This window comes from Suncus etruscus, chromosome X (genome assembly GCF_024139225.1).
Source record: "Suncus etruscus isolate mSunEtr1 chromosome X, mSunEtr1.pri.cur, whole genome shotgun sequence".
Taxonomy (NCBI): Eukaryota; Metazoa; Chordata; class Mammalia; order Eulipotyphla; family Soricidae; genus Suncus; species Suncus etruscus.
In genome coordinates, this window is record NC_064868.1 from 73,726,082 (window position 1) to 73,745,831 (window position 19,750).

The 19,750-nt window shown below is 39.6% G+C and overlaps 1 protein-coding gene across 1 annotated transcript in view; it reads left to right on the forward strand.

Annotated features, from left to right (window-relative positions):
- Positions 1 to 542: 542 nt before the first annotated feature.
- The window catches only part of ADGRG4 (adhesion G protein-coupled receptor G4), a 128,105-nt gene continuing 108,897 nt past the window's right edge, over positions 543 to 19,750 (forward strand). Inside the window, 2 exon segments of the mRNA XM_049766940.1 lie at positions 543 to 1,179; positions 4,051 to 4,058. Coding sequence (XP_049622897.1) covers positions 543 to 1,179; positions 4,051 to 4,058 — 645 coding nt within the window.

The following is a 19,750-nucleotide window of genomic DNA, read 5'->3' on the forward strand; positions in this document are numbered from 1 at the left end:
GTCCAGGAGTGACTGGAGTTGTCCTACCAGTCACTCTTATGGTCTTTGTTGGTGTCTTTCAGTAGTAGCAGTCTCCAAGGATAGAATAAATAAGGTACTTTGGAACAGGAAAAGACACTGGAAAAATAAATTGCTGTTGTACTATGAATCTAAGAAGGCAGTTAGGTAGATGGATATAGTTATCTTTTGATTATATGGGTGCAGATCATGTGTGACAAATTTTTAGTTTAAGCTGCCTTTCCTTTGGCTTCTTCCTTGATCTCCCTACTAGTCACACACTTCTAACCACCTCCTGAAATTGTCCAGCTGGTGTGTACTCAGAGAACACTAACTGCATATTAGCCCAGGCACAATATAGTTAGGAAGAACAAAATGAATCCCAATGCCAATATCAAACAGATATGATTATTTGTTCAGCAGCTAGTTTAACATCTTGTATTGCTATCGACTGAGAATAATATTGTATCACCTTGATTTGATAATATGGTTTTAAAAAAGTATGACTTTTCACAATGGAAATTGCTTTTGTTTTCTCTCTCTCGATGCTTCCTGGTATTTGGACAGATGCCCTTTCACTGAAAGGAAAAAGGCTGGATTTTTACGGCAGAGCAGACACATATGTAACCCTGACCCAGACCGTTCCTGAACTCAGCCGATTCACAGCATGCACTGACCTGAAGTTCATGAGTGTCATCCCACGTCATTGGATGGCCTTCTCCTATATTATTAATAACACCTTCTTGGGACGAGAAACCATTGACCTTGGACTTGCTGGTGACCATAAACAGCTAATTATCTACAACTTGGGCAAGATCTTTTATATCCATTACCACCTGAGTCCCTTTAGGTGGCACAGACTGTGTTTGATGTGGGACGGGATGAAGGGCCGTTTCGAGCTCTTTCTGAACAAAGAAAGGATCCTGGTTATGATGAATCGCTCACAGAAGCTGACACCCAATGGGACTCTAGTTCTAGGACATTATCTCCTAAATGAGGACAGCCCACTGAAGAGGGTGATCCAGACCTTCACCGGCAGCTTGTACTACTTTCAACTCTGGGACCACATCCTGGACAGCAAGAAGCTCACGACATGTTCAAGCGGCAATGTTGTTAGTTGGGAAAAAAGTGTGTGGCTTGCCCACAAGATCGTTCCTACAGCTGACAGGAGACTGCACTGCTGTGAGTAACTGGTGAATTGATATCTTAGCGAGGGTAATGGTGCTGCAGAAGACTTCAAGTCTGCCACTCCTAACACAAGGCTGTGTCTTCCTCAGAGGTCCCCAAAGTTGTCAGTTGAGGGGAGGCTCCTAAGAAGACTTTAGGGCAATTTGGAGCCACTTTTAATAATACTTGAAATACAGGTCAGATTATTCAGTGCTTAGGCCCAGCAAGGTAGTGGATATGGGGTGGGGGAATGAGGTGTTGGGAATTGAGTCCTGTAAATACCTGTAAGGTATTTTCCCAGATCTTGTATTATTTTTATAACCCTTGTCATCTATTTGTTAGTGTAGAGAAAATTGTGTTCTCTCTTTTTTGATTTGGGTGTGATTTCAAACTTAGAGATCAGTGGCAATAATAGGGCAAAAAACTTTAATATATACTTTACCTAGATTTGCCAACTGGTGGCATTTTCCCAATATGTTTTGTTATTCTCTTCTTTCCCCCACCCTCCGTGCACATAAGGTAGATATACACACATGGATATAGTACACAGATGGTTCTCAATAATTTGAGAGTAAAATACAGACATCATATCTCATTAGCCCTACATATATCAGTACATATTTCTAAGACTAAAGAGGTTCTCATGCATAATAACAGTATAACACCTGAAACCAAGAACGTTCATTTGGACACAGTACCTCAAACATAATTCAAACTTGGCCAATTTTTCTTAAAATGTTTATAGCTATTTATCTTGGTCTAGGACCAAGTTCAATGCTACACATCAAATTAATTAGATGTAATTCTTCTTCTCCTTATTATTATTATGCATGTAATTATTCTTTTTTTTTGGTTTGGGGGTCACACCTGGCAGTGCTCAGGGGTTACTCCTGGCTCTCTGCTCAGAAATTGCTCCTGGCAGGCTTGGGGGACCATATGGGATGCCAGGATTCAAACCATCATCCTGCATGCAAGGTAAATGCCTTACCTCCATGCTATCTCTCCAGTCCCACATGTAATTATTTTTATGTATCTTAAGATATATAAGATTCTTAAGATATTTAAGATTCTCATCTGGATAGGATCATTGATCTTTTTGTGTTTTGTGATACCAATTTGTTCCATTACTGCTGCTGATATCTTTGATCACTTGATAGATGTGGATCCCTAAGAGTTCTCCATTTTAAAATTACTGTTTTCCCTTGTAATGAATTAAGTAGCTTTTCTGGAGAGACCCTTGGAGACTGTGTAAACATCCCATTCTTATCAAAGTATTTTTTTTACCAAGTCTTGGTACATCTACTGATGATTCTTGTCTCAATTATTTATTACTATGAAAGTTGCAAAGGTGGAGGAGTGTCACATGGGTGCTCAGGGGCTACTTCTGGTTCTATGCTATGGGTCATTTCTGATGGTACTCAGTAGACAGTGTATGGTGCAGGGGACCAAATAGAGGTAGGCCACATGAAAGACTGCATGAAAGGCCATACCCATGGTACTATCTCAGGTCCAAATAGCATTTTTAGAACAAACTCCATCAGTTGCATCTCTTTACTAAATAGCATTTTATTATAAGGAATATGTTTTTACTTTTATATTTCCTTATTTACTCCTACATTGGTTTATATATTTATATTAGAATGAATTTGATGCTAACACAAGCCCAGAGCTGACTGGAGTGAGTCCTTCAATTTGGTTCTTATGTCCTGATGACACGTTCACATCATTTTCTGAACACTTCTTTACTTTTTAGTACTATGAGATGTGACAGGCTCATCTTGTACTGTCCCTGCTTGGTTTAAGAATCAGACATTTTACTAAAGAGCAAAGCTTTCTTTTGGTGGGAAATAGTATTAATAAACTGAGTCATTTTTCTTTTGAGAGTAGCGATGATGTGGAAAACTGTTTAGAATGATGCTCTTATAAGATAATGGACTTTACATAACAACACATGAATCTCCCCCTTTCAGTTTTAAAAAGAAAAGGAAGGATTTCCCCCTCCATCTAACTCCCTGTCTGTCCCCTCAAATATCTTCTTCTATGTAACCAGCAGAAGTTTGGAAGCTTGGGTAAAGTCAGTGAAAACAGCATCAATATACAGCTTTTTCTTATTTCCTGAAAAGTTCACTTTTTTTCTAAATGGGGGTTGATTTCCTGACTTGATGCATTAGGTTAGCTACATGCCTAATGTCTCACAGTTTGGGGGAGGGTCCTCCTAAACTCGGGGCTTATGATAGTATATATGGTGTTGGGGATCAAACTAGGGTCCATCACATGCAAGACAAGCATCTTAATTCCTGTACTCTCACACTTTTTGGCCCCTGAAGCTGATGTTTTGGTGAGATTCTAGCCAGGTAGTTTCTTTATTTCTTTGATATCAGGATAATCCAAAGATAATGAAATCTTTTCTTTAAAGCTACTTCCTATAGACATTTGACTTTTCTCATTTTAAAAACCTTAAAATGAGAGAGAGTTGTTCTAGCTTGCCCTGATTACAAAATTGAGCGAAAGACTAGTAGGTTAAGTGTAAAAGCGCACCTCATTTGCTATAGCCTCTGTACTATGTCTCTGCCCCCAAAAGTCATTTTATTTTTGATGGAAAGAACCAGAAGAATAGCTGCACTAAATCCACACACTTAGCAGCGGTCTTTGAAAATCCATTCTTGCAAACAAATTGCTTGTCATGCCTTTCTCACCACTTTTGCTGGTAAATAGCCAAACTGAATTAACATGTTCAAGTGCTAGGAAATAATTTATTTTCCTATTTTGTCCACTCTTTTGCTGTTTAGAACCACACCTGGAGATCCTCAGAGGTTGCTTTCCAGCTGTACTTGGAAGAGCAGGAGGTGTTAGATATCAAGGGTTAGGGTCCTGCATGCAAAGTAGATGTTCCAGTCTTCTGAATCATTTCTCCAGCTCTCTTTTGTACTCTTTTTCATGTTCAGCCCATCCTATTTTTCTGATTAATTCCTGGAAGGCACAAGATATAGTCATTCAACTTAACAAGAGAATAAGGTTGGAAGGTTGTTTAGAAAAGGAAACAGGGGCGACAGGTATAGTTCAACAGGTTAAGATGTTTATCTTGCATGCAGCCAATACATGTTTGATCCCTGGCACCTCCTATGGTCCCCAAAATTCACCAGGAGTGACCCCTGAGCACAGAGCCAGGAGTAAGCCCTAGGCATGATTGAATGTAGCAAAGAAAGAAAAAGAGAGAAAACAAAGGAAGAAAGTGATAAAGAAAAAGAAAGGAAGAATGAAAAGAGAAAAAGAAAGAAAGAAAAAAGGGGAATAAAGTAAGGATTGCAGCTAAAACAACAACCAAGTAAGAGAGATGGACAGTATTACCACATAGTTTGTGGTTTTCTTAAGTGTTCTTTCAAAATCAAAATAAAAGCCTCCTAATCTGGGGTCTAGAATGACTTTTGAGGGGCACCATAGCCCTTGAAATGGTTTTTGTGTGTGTTGTTGAGGATTGAACCCAGGGTCTCAACATGCAAGGCAAGTGCTCTTCTACTCAACTAATTCCTGTAGGGGGAAAATTGATGAAATCGTATTCAATGTGCTGAAGGTGTAAGGTGAGGAGTCAGAGATATAGTACTTGTATCCTACCCATCCCAGTTTGAATCTTGGGCCCTGAATATGGTCTCTTAAGCACCACCAGGGGTCACTCCTGAAGACAACACAAAATATAAACCTCAGAACACTTCTGGGTTTGGTCCACCCCACACACACCCACAAAATAAATACAGGGTTAATTTTTTTTTTAAATCTGAGAATATAGCCAGTAGTTTATATCACTATTTATTTATATCACACCAGTATGATATACCAGTAGTTATATCACTATTCTAAAATAGTATGACAATTGCTGCCATTGTCTTTTCACTGTTTTGGGTATTTGATAGGAAAAGAGGGTCTCCAACCGATAAATAGTAGTTCTGGGAATTTTTTTCAGGGGGTGGCAGTGATTTTACCTGGGGAAATTAGGTTCTAAGTTGTTGTCACTGCCTCCAGCCCACTGAGGAAGCTGTCACGTCTAGAATTTCCTTTACCTTCATCTGGCCATATGACATCTGGGAAACTAGGGGGAAACATATATATGAATCAATAGAATAATTACAACATGTCTAGCTTCAGCTTTTGCCTAATAAATTTCTATTTATGATCTATCGAAGGATCATGACCTTTAAAAATAAATTTCAATGAGCACATTTCTAGGTTACAAATCTCAATAAATCTATTTACCCATGAATTATATATGTATATACTTATACATTCATGAGAACAAGGATTTGGGGAACATTTTTTGAAAATCATGAACCCTACCTGAGTTTAAAAAACAAGTATGCACTATCTGTAGCGATGAGTCAGAAATGTTTAAACAGTACAGTTATAAATAATGATAATCATAGGAAGATTGTTTGTCATTAGTACTTTGGTTGTGGAGTAACTTTTCTTTTTAAAGATCACAGATGCACTATTATATATACAATTGTGAATAAAAGAAACAAAAAACTCAAAACTGCATAAAGTATCAAGTAAAATTTATCCTGCATCTTCTCCACAGACCTTTTTTTTTTCTAGATTTTCCCCCTACGGAGTTATAAGTGCTTTCATGTAGATGGGTGTGAATAGATTTAAAAGGTCAAAATAATATATACATACATATTGTGAATAATCATATTTATTTCAACCTAATAGCTAGACACATTTATTTTAATTTAATAAAATCATAAACACATTCGTTCGTTTAGATCTCCCACATCCATTTTTAGCCTTGCATATTCTTTCTATGGATGAGTTTTAAAGCATTGCACAAAATAAATATTGAAGAACTTTAAGTTGCTTTCAATTTTGTGCAGTTGCAAACACTGCTATAATAACTTGACTTATGCATACATTTTTCTATTCAATAGCTTGTCCTTTTATAGAACAAATAAGTAAAATCATAATTTCAATTTAAAATGATACACCATATTTACTAATACATTGATAAAGTTGTTTATTAAAATAATTATTACAGTAGATATTTCTAATATAAACATTTTAGGTGCATATGGTAAAATTAAAACATATTTAAAAATAATAAAATAAAATAAAATAAAAGCTTTCTTTTCTTAGATCCCTTATTCCAAGGGCCTCTGAAGCTTTAGCTGTTTGCTGCTAGATGAGCCTTTTGTGTTGTTATTTTTGTTTATTAAGATTAGTTGACTTCTATGCTACTTTCTCATCTAATTTGTTGTGCTTCCCACTGGGGTGCCAGTATTGAAGAATTTGGAGGTGTTGATGGCAGTGTACGCAGCTGCTCACTCCAGGAATTCCAGGATTTGTGGAACTGGACCTATGAGCTTATATATCTTTGGATATAGGATGTGGGTGTGTTTGCTGGTGCTTCTAGAAGTATGGGGTTGGGGGAAGGCTGCCTACCACCATTCTGAGAAGACCCCAGATTTTTCTCTTTCCAGAACAGTGAACCTGGAAGATTTGTTGACATGTGTCTTCGGAATTTAGTCGTGAAGAAGTAAAGTTGGGTTGTTTATATAGTGGCAGTTGTAGCGTGTTCTGTGTGGCTGCCAGGGCTTTGGCAGGACAAAGATTTGGCCCATCGCTGGGGTTCCTGAGGGTACCCCAGTGTTATCAGCCAGAAGATGGGTCTACCTGTGAATTTTAGTCATTTGACTTGCATCACTGTTGAGACTGCCATGGATCCCCATAGGATTGTTTTGAAGGAGTGTTTGGTGATGGGAGTTGATTTTTAATTTTTTTATGTAAAACCAGTAGGAGTGATCATGAACTAAAGTTCTTTTCTAAGTGGGGTGAGTACAGTTTCCTAAACTTAGCATAGATAAATGATCTAACAAAGGTTCTGTTCTGATATGCCACTGTCCTCAGAGGAAGTCTTCCTAAAGGTGTAGGCAGAATAAATAATTATTAGGCATTTGAGAAATCCTCTTTGAAAAGAATAGTATTAATATGAACTGAATCCATCCTTGGAAATCTCTACAGTAAAACCATAGGGTTCCTGTACCTGTGGATTTATTGGCTTGCTAAGATTTATTAATGTGTTTACTGCTCCAGGCTCTTTGAATTACTTCATGAATTAGCCATTTCTAACTATTCAGACATTGATTATACAGTTTATGTATTTTCTAGAGCTTTTGTTCAGCCCATAATTAAGTCCATCATGCAGTGATCAGATAGTAAAGCTTCTCTATTGATAGACTCTCCCAGCTAAGAGGCAATTTGATTTTGCCCTTGTACATTATTTCCTTGTGTTAGCACAGCTTTTATCATGAGATAAGCACAAGCTGTTTGTAGTGTGTGCAAACCTCCTTATTTGTATTCTCTTGCACAGGATGACACCTTCCTATAGATTCAGAGATGGAAACACTTGTCCATTTCTCTCCCCATCATGTGATTCATTTTTAATGTCCTTTCCTGGAAACTGAATATAGACATCATTTTGAAATTATTTGCCTCATCATCTTAAAGATGTTCATTTTGTATTTTCCCTACCCCACAGGCAGATTTGTCTGTGGCAGTTTCTGGTCACCATTATCTTGCCCAAATCTAATAAACATGTTCTGAATTATATTTACAGGGGTCGTGATTGAAAGACAAACCAGATGCGAAATGCGAGCTAGAAAACACAAAGATTTAATATGAGGTGATATACCCAAATCACAAGCCAAACTCGGTACCGTAGCAAATGTTCTACTTAATATTCTGTTGGCAGGTACATCTGCAACTAAGTGTCTTATAAATATTCAACTCCTCTATACCTCTGTTCTCTGGCTCTCATGATTACAATCATACAATTTTTTTGTCTAGAGTGAAAGAGCAAATGGCAATTAAACCCACGGGCCTTTGTGAATTAACACGGATTAGCCCCACTTTAATGGATAGAGACAGCAGTTCGTTTGTGAAAGTAATTAGTTGTTCATCAGTGGGTACAGAGGGAATGTAGCACATCATTATCAAAATTGGAAACCAGACTGTGACTTCTGGAGTCTTTCCGGTATAACCAATGGACGGTCAACTATTGCCCCATGGCTTGCATAGTATGGACTTCGGCACTTGCTTTTTGAAATTAAATTTTTGGGTGGGGGGTTTGGGCCACACTTAGAGATTCTCAGAAGTTATTTCAGGTTCTGTGTTCAGGAGCAGTCCCTGGCAATGCTCAGGGGAACATATGTGGTGCTAAGGTCAGACCAGGGTTGGCTGCTTGCAAGGCAAGACTCTTACCCTTTGTATGATCTTTCTAGTCCCCTGACATTAATTTTAGTGAGATAATTGTAGATCGGTATAAAAATCAGAGATCCCTTGTATATTTTGTATATTTGCCCTTAATAGTACCATTTTGCAAAGAAATTAGTTAATAACCAGAATATTGACATTGGTATAATTCACCAATTGTAATCAGATGTTTCTAGGTTTACTTGTACCTTTTTGTGTGTGTATGAAGTGCTGTACAATTTTATTACCTGTGTAGATTTTTGTACCCAGCACCACAGAAAGATACTGATGATTTCAACACCACAAGGATTCCTAATGTTGCTTTGGATAAATATACTTCTCTCTCACACTTTCCCCCGTCATATCCCTCTACTTTCTATATCACTAAGATATATTCTCCATTTCTAAAATTTTTAACTTCAGAAATGATTTCACATGGGAATGTTTGTGATTATGCAATAATTTGGAATTATCTTATATGAAAAATTGAAATAAGAATATAATACATATTGTAGAATAACCTTTAGAATTATGTAATTTTTGGAACGGGCTCTTTTTCCCTTTGCATAATTCTCTGAGAGGCATTCAAGTTGTGTGTATCAATAGTTTGTTCCTTTTGATTGCTGAGTAGTATTCCATGACCAAGATATATCTTAATTGGTTTAACCATTAACTTATTAAAAAGCTTCCTGGAGGGCCAGCATAAAATTTAGTGTTAAAATACTTGCTTTGCATATATGAGACCCTGGGTCCAATTCATGGCATTCTCCAAAAGGACAGGGAAGATGGCAAAAAAGAATGGAGCAAATTTGTATGTTCAGAAGACTTCAATTTGATCCCCAGCACTTTGGAGTCCAATGAGTATTACCAGGCATCCCCTTTGTCCTGCAAAGATATCTTGAATGGTCTATAATTTTTACTATTACCAAAAATCTTTTGATAGGAGCATATGTGTACAGATTTTAGTGTCAACATAAGTTTTTTATTTCTCTGGGATAAATGTCCAAGAATGCAATTGCTGGTCTATATGATATTTATACCTTTAATTTTACATGAAACTATTGGAAAGTTTTCCAAGGTGACTGTATCATTTTATATTTTCATTAGCAATGTGTGAGTGATCCAGTTTCTTTGCATCCTTGTCAGCATTTAGTGCTGACACTATTTTTATTTTAGCCATTCTGGGCAGCATTCAGTGATGTTTCATTATGGTTAATTTGCATTTCCCTGATGCCTACTGATATTGAATAGTTTTCCCTGCGATTATCAGCCATTTGTATCTCCTCTTGGGGATACTTTCTATTTAAGTCTTTTGCTCATTTCTTAAAAATTGGGTCCATTTGACTGTTGATTCTTGAGAGTTAATATATATGTATATTATATATTATAGTCCCTCACTGGATATCTTCAAAATTTTTTGGAGTTCCTAGATCTTTTTCCTTTTTGCATGGACTTTCAAAAGCCTTTTACATAATTTTTAAATAATTTTAAATACATATTTTAAAATAAATTTTTCCCACACTATGTGTTTTTCAGGGCTACTCCTATCTCTGTATTTAGGAGTCACCCCTGGCAGCACACAGGGATATATGGTGCTAGGAATTCAAACTTGGTTGTTCTCACACAAGGCAAGTGTAGTAATTCCTATGCTATCTCTGCAGCCCTCAAAAAACTTTCAAGATTTGATAACTTTCAGTTTATCTCTTTATGGACCATGTGTTTGGTTTCAGGACTTAGAACTTTAGTTAGGGTCAATTTTAGTCAATCCTGTGCCACATTACCATATTCACTTTTAAGTGCCAGGAAGTTTTTGATTTTAGGTTTTTGTTGTTCTTGTTTAATCCCTTGTGATTGTCTACAAAGATAATCATGCAATCTGCAGTGCTTCTTATTAGGTTCTCTTTTATATCTTTATCATCTTGTCCTTTTTTGTGTTTTTTGGGTCACACCCGGCAATGCTCAGGGGTTATTCCTGGCTCCAGGCTCAGAAATTGCTCCTGGCAGGCACAGGGGACCATATGGGATGCTGGGATTCGAACCGATGACCTCCTGCATGAAAGGCAAACGCCTTACCTCCATGCTATCTCTCCGGCCCCAGTCTGGTCCTTCTTGTATGTTTAGTAATATTTGTGAGAGTTGATGTCTTTGCACAGTAACCATCTTAGTGAGAAGACACTTATTCTTTCACCATTTTTGTCAATGCCAGCTGTAGATTTCTTAGTATGTGTTCTTTATCAAGTTAATATTAATTCTCTCTATTCCTCACTTGCCAAAATATCTTTTTTTTTGTGGTTTTTGGATTACACCCGGCAGTGCTCAGGGGTTACTCCTGGCTTCATGCTCAGAAATTGCTCCTGGCAGGTATGGGGGACCATATGGGATGCCGGGATTTGAACCGATGACCTTCTGCATGAAAGGCAAATGCCTTACCTCCATGCTATCTCTCCGGCCCCTAACTTGCCAAAATATCTTAATTTGATTTTATTTATTTAAATTTTTGGCTGGGGCCACACTCGTCAGTGTTCAGGTCTTATTTCTAGTTCTGAATTTAGTGAATACTCTTGGTGGGCTCAGGGTTCCCATGAGGTTCTGGGGATCAACTTGGATTGGCTGTGTGCAAGGCAAGCACCTTACCTACTGCACTATCTCTCTAGCTTTTATCTTCAAAAATTATTTTAGCACTGATTTGCAGTACTGCCAATGACAAAGTTTTATAATACAACATTTCAACATCATGCCCCACACCATTTCTCTGCACCATTGTCTCAGAATACCTGGCAAACTACATCTTACCTGCCCATCATGGTAAATTCATAGGTTTAGTTCTGTAGATCAGTTCACAAATTCTGTTATTTTGGTTCATTTGTTATATCCTTCCTATTTCTTTGGAGCTTATATATGAGAGAGATCACTCTATATATGTCCCACTCCCTTTAAATGATGTCATTCAGCATTATTCCCTCCAGTTGCATACACATAGCAGCAAAGGGTAAGGTTTTTCTTTTTGGGGTAGTCGAGTAGTATTACAGTGTGTATATATACCATAGTTTCTTTTTTTATATATATCTTTGTTTAAGGACCATGATTACAAACATGTTTGTAGTTGGATTTCAGTGATAAAAGTATACCACACCCCCTTCAAAAGTGAAAACTTCCGGTCACCAATGCTCCCATCTCCTTTTTCCCCCACCCCCTGCCTGTCTTCAAGACAGGCATTCTATTTCTCTCACTCACTACCCTTGACATGATAGTTGTCAGTGTAGTTATTTCTCTAACTGCACTCACCACTCTATGTGGTAAACTTCATACCGTGGGCTGGTCCTTCCAGCCCTCATCTCCATTGTCTCTGGAAAAAAAAGAGTTTCCATGTACATCCATGTGGTTAGATTTTTTCTGCATTTTAGTTCAGCCTTTATGAAAAACAATATGAAGATTCTTCAGAAACCTGGAAATTGAGCTCCCATATGATCCAGCTACACTACTCCTAGGGATATATCTTAGGAACACAAAAACACAACACAAAAATGCCTTCTGGAAAGGACATTATCCATTCACCCCTGAACCAGGGGTGCTATCTACAAAACAACCAGGGTTGTCTATAACATCACCTTGGAACAATCCTCTACCAGGGAAGACCCTACCGCTGCCCTGGCATCAACTACTCCAAAGAGAGTTCCCTTAACACCCAGAAGACTTAACAATAATAACAACTACCTGCTTTCAGGGCAGGGCTCTCTGCATTGCCCTCTAATTGTGAAGTGAAACTAGAGGATGCTTCACATCATCCTGACTTCAGTGTAGGATATGCACAAATTCCAGGATCTTTAACTACAGAAATCAGACACCAACAACAGTGACTGTGTGAAAAATAAAAGTGTATTGGCACTACAGACAATGACTTGGGTTGGACAACCTAGTATGCCTGGAGCCTAGAGTTGGTCTTATGCCAGAAAACTTCAGGGGTAGGGTCTCCTTGTATTTAGGCCAAGGCTTTTCCTTCCCATGCCCCCATATTTTTCTGTGCCTATGCAAACAACAATTTCCACTCTAACACTGTTTTTACTAAAAAGATTTTAAATAAAGATACTAATTTAGAAAAAAACTGTGCTGTGAGGATCAGGTTCTTCCCTTCATGCTATACCATAGATTCTTTATCTAGTTCTTGTGCTCTTGTATTGTTTCAAGACTTTAGCTGTTATGAACAGCACTGCAGTGAATATGGGAGTGACAAATGTCTTTTCTGAATAGCATTTTGAGCCCTTACAGTAGATGCCAATAAGTGAATTTTCTGGGTCATATAGAAGCTCAATATTATTTCTTTGAGACATGTCTATATTGTTTTACTAAAGGGTTGAACCAGTTAACATTGCCACTAACAATGGATAAGGGTAACATTTCTCTCACATCAGGGCCAACATGGTTGTTTTAGTTCTTTTTGGTGTGTGGAAAGAGCTTTCTATCAGAAATGGAGTAAAATTTGTCATATGCCTTTCCTGCAATTTTTTAGCTACTTGATTTCTTTTCTTTCTTTCTTTCTTTCTTTCTTTCTTTCTTTCTTTCTTTCTTTCTTTCTTTCTTTCTTTCTTTCTTTCTTTCTTTCTTTCTTTCTTTCTTTCTTTCTTTCTTTCTTTCTTTCTTTCTTTCTTTCTTTCTTTCTTTCTTTCTTTCTTTCTTTCTTTCTTTCTTTCTTTCTTTCTTTCTTTCTTTCTTTCTTTCTTTCTTTTTCTTCCTTCCTTCCTTCCTTCCTTCCTTCCTTCCTTCCTTCCTTCCTTCCTTCCTTCCTTCCTTCCTTCCTTCCTTCCTTCCTTCCTTCCTTCCTTCCTTCCTTCCTTCCTTCCTTCCTTCCTTCCTTCCTTCCTTCCTTCCTTCCTTCCTTTCTTTCTTTCTTTTTTTTTCTTTTCTTTCTTGAGGCACACCTGTTGACTCTCATGGGTTACTCCTGGCTATGTTCTCAGAAATCACTCCTGGCTTGGGGGTCATATGGGATACTGGGGAAACGAGCCAGGCTCTGTCCTGTGCCACCGCTGTGGCCCTTACTTGATTTATTTCTAAATGTTAAATCAGCCTTATACATGGATAAAACTAGTTTGGTTATTATATATATTTCATGAAATATATAGGTTTGTAGTTTTCTCTTTTGTGGTCCTTTTATTTATTTATTTATTTATTTATTTATTTATTTATTTATTTATTTATTTGGTTTTTGGGTCACACCCAGCAGCGCTCAGGGGTTACTCCTGGCTCTACACTGAGAAATTGCTCCTGGCAGACAAGGGGGACCATATGGGATGCCAGTATTTGAACCACTGTCCTTCTGCATGCAAGGCAAACACCCTACCACCATGCTACCTCTCCGGCCCTGCGTGTTCTATTTTTATATTAGGGCAATACTTGCTTCATAAAAAAATTGGAAAGCTTTGCTTTTTGGTTTTGCTATTTAATTTTCAAGTCACACCTAGCTGTGTTTAGGACTTACTCCTGGTACTGTGCTCAGTGATAACTAACTCTTGGCAGTGCTTGGTGGACCAAATGGAACCTGGTTGGCTGCATGGAAGGCCAACACCCTACCTGTTGTACTATCACTATGGTCCCATAAGAGATCATATTTGGTACTGGGAATAGAATTTTTTGGCTGTCCTAGGCTAGCGCATGCAAGACAGACGCCTTACAGCTTGCTCCACTGCTTCAGCCCCAAGGTGCTTTTTTTTTAAATTCAGTGTTTTGGGGATAAAATAGGGTGAGATACTTAGGATAGAACCAAGCATTTCAAACATGCAAGATTTGTGCTTTACCACTGGGCCACATCTGGCTTCCATTTTAAAAAAGCTTCCATTTAAAAAAATTCTTCAAAAAAATTCTTCTTTGAGGCCAGAGAGAGAGCATGGAGGCAAAGCGTTTGTCTTGCATGCAGAAGGATGGTAGTTCGAATCCCGGCATCCTATATGGTCCTCTGAGCCTGCCAGGAGTGATTTCTGAGAGTAGAGTCAGGAGTAACCCCTGAGTGCTGCCTGGTGTGACCCAAAAACAAACAAACAAAAGTCTTCTTTTTAGTTATAGATTATTTGGAAGTGTATTTAGAATTTTTCTTGTGTTCTTTCTGTAATCAGTTCCATAAAATTCATAGAAAATAGTCCTATGAGTTTGATTTTTTAATATTTGTTGAGGTCTAATTTATGGTTCAGCATAGTTTATTTAGCGAATGTGTCATGGGTGCTTCAAAAATAAATATTCTGCTTTTGTTAGTGGAGTATTTTTGAATGTCATCTAAATCCTATTGGATGTTTGTATTGTTCAGAGAAATTCTACTTAGTACATGCTGATTTTCTGTCTTGTAATTTTATGTTTCTGAGACTGAGGTTTCTAGTATTCCACTGTAATTAAATTTGCATATTTATCTTTTTCAGTTCTTTTAGTTTTGCTTCACATATGTTGGGGCTTTACTCTTTGGTGTGTGGGTGTATGTTTGTGTGTGTGTGAGTGTGAATGTTTTAGGATAATCATATCTTCCTGGTAAATTGTTCCTCTTATCATTACACAGTATTCTCCTTTTGTCTCAGATAATTTTCTTTGGCTCTCATCTACTTTGTCTAATAGTAGTGCATCCATTTCTACTTTTCTTAAAATTACTGACTGCATGATGTATCTTTCACCCTGCTTTTCCTTTCAACTTAGCTTTATCATTATACTTAAAGTGTATTTTTGTAAATAACAGCCTATAGCTTACTTGAACATATTTTAGGATATATTTTCCCACTCAGGTTGTCATGACAAAGCAATATATGTTTGAAGACTTGCACAATGGACATTTATTTTCTCATGGTTCTGAAGATTGGATATCCGATATTGTGTTGCCCAATTTGAGATCTATAGTCAGGAAAGAATAAAATTAATCTTGCAGAGAGACAGAGGGACCTGCTGGACCAAGTTACTTGCTTTTATTAGATCCCATTTCATTCTTGTCATGATCTCCAATGTGTTTCTGAGTGAGTCGGTGGAAACAGGTAGTTTTCTTAGACCAAGATTTATTCAGCTTCTGAGGTCTGTCTTGGTGTTGGGAAGCGGAGACTCAGATCTGGTTAGCACATGGAACACTTTCTAATCTCCTCACCCCCCATTTCCTGGTGATTTCAGGCTTGCTCCACACTGTCAGAGGTAGTGTTGTTGGGTCTAGGGGAGGAATCAGTCTCCTTGGGATGCCTTCTATTGTTAGACTGAGGGACAGGAAACTTGGTACTGGGCTTCCTTTTTATGTTGCATAGGGAGAGCAAGATATCCTGCTGCCCTAAGATCCCAAATAAGTTTACTTTCTTCTTAGCACCTTTTAGAGTTCTCCCTTGATTAGCTTTTATATCATTTCTAGGGCTTAGAGATGTATTTATTGAGGGAATAGTGGGAGTAAATGGATTTATGCTGTTTTTTTATTTCCAACCAGAAATTCTATATTTGGTTTTGGTTTCTGGGGCATACCCAGGGAGGATTGCTGACTACTCCTGGATCTGTGCTCAGAGGTGTCTCCTGGACACCATGCAGTGCTGAAGATCCAACCTGTGCCTCTTCATGCTCAAACCTGAAGACATCTCCTTCCCTCTACATTTGATGGTAGCAGGGAGTGGGTCACACTTGAAGGTACTCAGGGACTATTCCTGGCTCTAAGTTTAGGACTGACCCCTGGCATTACTGGGGATTGATATAGGCTTGAACACATGCAGGACAATTGCCTTAACCCATGTACTATCTTTTCATTTCTACTACATTAATTTTATGACAATTCTTGCAGCAGAAGCTCTCGTGTACATGTAGACAATTAAAGTGCAACAAAATGAGAGATGATAATTATGTTGCCCCACTCCTCTTTTACAAGTTTATTTTCTGGGCAGTAAAGGCATAAAATTTAATGAGCATTGAGTGTGGCACTTGAGATAAAAGGAGAGCAGAGGAGAAGGGAGAAGAGTGGAGAGAAAAAAAGTAAAAGAGAGAAGAGAGGAGAGGGTAGAGGAGAGGAGGGGAAGGGAAAGGAAGGGTATGTAGAGGAGAGGAGAGGGGAGGAGAAAGGAGAGTAAAAGTAAAGGAAAGGAAAAAAGGAAAGGAAAGGAAAGGGAAGGGAAGGGAAGGAAGGGAAGGGAAGGGAAAGGAAGGTAAGGTAAGGAAAGGAAAGGAAAAAGGAAAGGAAAGGAAAAAAGAAAAGGAAAGGAAGAAAGGAAAGGAAAGGAAAAGAAAACGAAAGGAAAAGGAAAAGGAAAAGGAAAGGGCAGGAAAAAAAGTACCAGAGAGATAGTATAGTGCTGATAGGGTGTTTGCCTGGCATGTAGTCAACACAGTTTGATCCTCAGCATCCCATATGGTCCCTGGAGCCAGCCAGGAATGATTGCTCTGTGCAGAAGCAGGATTAACCCTTGAACACCACCAAGTGTGACCTCCCCAAAAAATAAAAAGAAGAGAGGGTAAAGGAACCCCCATCAGATATAAAGAAAAATATTCACAAGCAGAGAAAACTGTTTCTTTTAATTGATGGATGAACAAAACATCTGAGTGGCTGTATTTGAGAAAATTAAAGTATCTGGATATTAAAATGAAAAGTATATCAGTAAATAATTTTTTCTGAGAACATAATCATTATCCATTTACATTACACAATAGTGAACTTGTTAAACAGGCTTGTTAACCCTTAGTAATGAATTGCTAGATTTAGAGTTTGGAAGAATCTTTAGTTTCTATTGATATTACTGACATTTGAATGGATTGCACTTTTGAGGAGGTAGAAATGGTTCTTCAAGGCCAATGCTGTTCCATGACGTGGCTGTAGTTTAAGACTCCCATTGGGTAAATGCCGAGACTTGCAAGGGCAGTTTAATGATGCTTTGGTTTAGCTCTGTGATTCTTCTCTAAGTAGGTTGTCTTCTTTCCTTCCTTCCTTCCTTCCTTCCTTCCTTCCTTCCTTCCTTCCTTCCTTCCTTCCTTCCTTCCTTCCTTCCTTCCTTCCTTCCTTCCTTCCTTCCTTCCTTCCTTCCTCCCTCCCTTTCTTCCTTCCTCCTTCCTTTCTTCCTCCTTCCTCCCTTCCTTCCTTCCTCCCTCCCTCCCTTCCTTCCCTCCCTTCCTTTCTTCCCTTCCACCCTTCCCTCCCTCCCCTCCATTTCCTCCCTTTCCTCCCTTCCTCCCCTTTCTCCCTCACTCTCCTCCCTCCCTCCTTTCCCTCCCCTTCCTTCCTTCTATCCTTTCCCTTTCTTTCTTCTTCCCTCCCTCCCTTCCTTCCTTCCTCCTTCCTTCCTTCCTCCCTCCCTCCCTTCCTTTTATCCTTTCCCTTCCTCCCTTCCTCCCTCACTCCCTTCCTTCCCTCCTCCTTCCTTCCCTCCTTCCTTCCTCTTTCCTTCCTCCCTTCCTCCCTCCCTTCCTTCCTTCTATCCTTTCCCTTCCTCCCTTCCTCCCTCCCTTCCATCCTTCCCTCCTCCTTCCTTCCTTCCTTTCTCCTTCCTTTCTTCCTTCCTCCTTCCTTTCTCCTTCATTCATTCTTCTATTCTTTCCCTCCCTCCCTTCCTTCCTATCTTCCTTCCTTCTTCCTTTCTTCCTTCCTTCCTCCTTCCTTTCTTTCTTCCTTCCTTCCTCCTTCCTTCCTTCCTTTCTTCCTCCTTTCTTCCTTCCTTCCTTTCTCCTTTCTTCCTCCCTCCCTTCCTTCTATCCTTGCCCTTGCTCCCTCCCTCCCTTCATTCTTCCCTCCTTCCTTTCTTCCTTCCTCCTTCGTCCCTCCCTCCCTTCTTTCCTTTTATCCTTGCCCTTCCTCCCTCCCTCCATCCCTCCCTTCCTTCCTCCTTTCTTCCTTCCTTCCTTCCTTTCTCCTTCCTTTCTTCCTTCCTCCTTCCTTCCTCCTTCCTCCCTCCCTCCCTCCCTTCCTCATTTCTTCCTTTCTTCCTTCCTTTCTTCCTTCCTCCTTCCTTCCTTCCTTCTATCCCTTTCCTTCCTTCGTTCCTCCCTCCCTTCCTTTCTTTCTTCCTTCCTCCTTCCTTCCTCCCATCCTTCTATCCTTTCTATTCCTCCCTCCCTTTCCCTTTCTTCATTCCTTCCTCCTTCCTTCCTTTCTTCCTCCTTCCTTTCTTTCTTCCTTCCTCCTTCCTTCCTTCCTCCTTCCTTCCTTCTATCCTTTCCCTTCCTTCCTTCCTCCCTCCTTCCCTTTCTTCCTTCCTTTCTTCCTTCCCCCTTCCTTCCTCCTTCTGTCCTTCCTTCCTCCCTTCCTTCCTTCTATTCTTTCTATTCCTCCCTTCTTCCCTCCCTTTTTCCTTCCTTTCTTCCTTCCTCCTTCCTTCCCTTTTCCTCCTTCCTTCCTTCCTTCCTCCTTCCTTCCTCCTTCCTTTCTTTCTTCCTTCCTCCTTTCTCCTTCCTTCCTTTCTCCTTCCTTCTTCCTTTCTCCTTCCTTTCTTCCTTCCTCCTTTCCTCCTTCCTTCCTCATTCATTCCTTTCTCCTTTCTTCCTTCCTTCCTCCTTCCTTCCTTCCTCCTTCCTTCTTTTCTTCCTCCTTCCATCCTTTCCCTTCCTTCCTTTTCCCTCCCTCCTTTTCTTCCTTCCTCATTCCTTCCTTTCTCCTTCCTTCCTTCCTTCCTCCTTCCTTCATTCTTCCTTCCTTCCTTCCTTCCTTCCTCCTTTCTCCTTCCTTTCTTCCTTCCACCTTCCTCTTTCCTTCCTTCTATCCTTTCCCTTCCTTCCTTTTCCCTCCCTCCCTTCCTCTTTCCTTCCTTATTTCTTCCTTCCTTCCTCCTTCCTCCCTTCCTCCCTCCCTCCCTCCCTCCCTCTCTCCCTTCCTTCCTTCCTTCCTTCCTTCCTCATTCCTTCCATCCTTTCCCTTCCTCCCTCCCTCCCTTCCTTCTTTCCTTCTATCTTTTCCCTTCCTCCCTTCCTCCCTCCCTCCCTCTCTCCTTCCTTTCTTCCTTCCTCCTTCCTTCCTTTCTTTCTTCCTCTTTCCTTCCTTTCTTCCTCCCTCCCTTCCTCCTTCCTTCCTTTCTTCCTTCCTTCTTCCTTCCTCCCTTCCTCCTTCCTTCCTTCCTCCTTCCTTTCTTCCTCCCTCCCTTTCTTTCTTCCTTCCTCCTCCCTCCCTTTCTTCCTTCCTTCTTCCTTCCTTCCTCTTTCCTTCCTTCCTCCTTCCTTCCTTCCTCCTTCCTTCCTTCCGTCCTCCTTCCTTCCTTCCTTTCTTCCTTCCTCCTTCCTTTCTCCTTCCTTCCTTCCTTCCTTCCTTCCTCCCTCCCTCCCTCCCTCCCTTCCTTCCTTCCTTCCTTCCTTCCTTCCTTCCTTCCTTCCTTCCTTCCTTCCTTCCTTCCTTCCTTCCTTCCTTCCTTCCTTCCTTCCTTCCTTCCTTCCTTCCTTC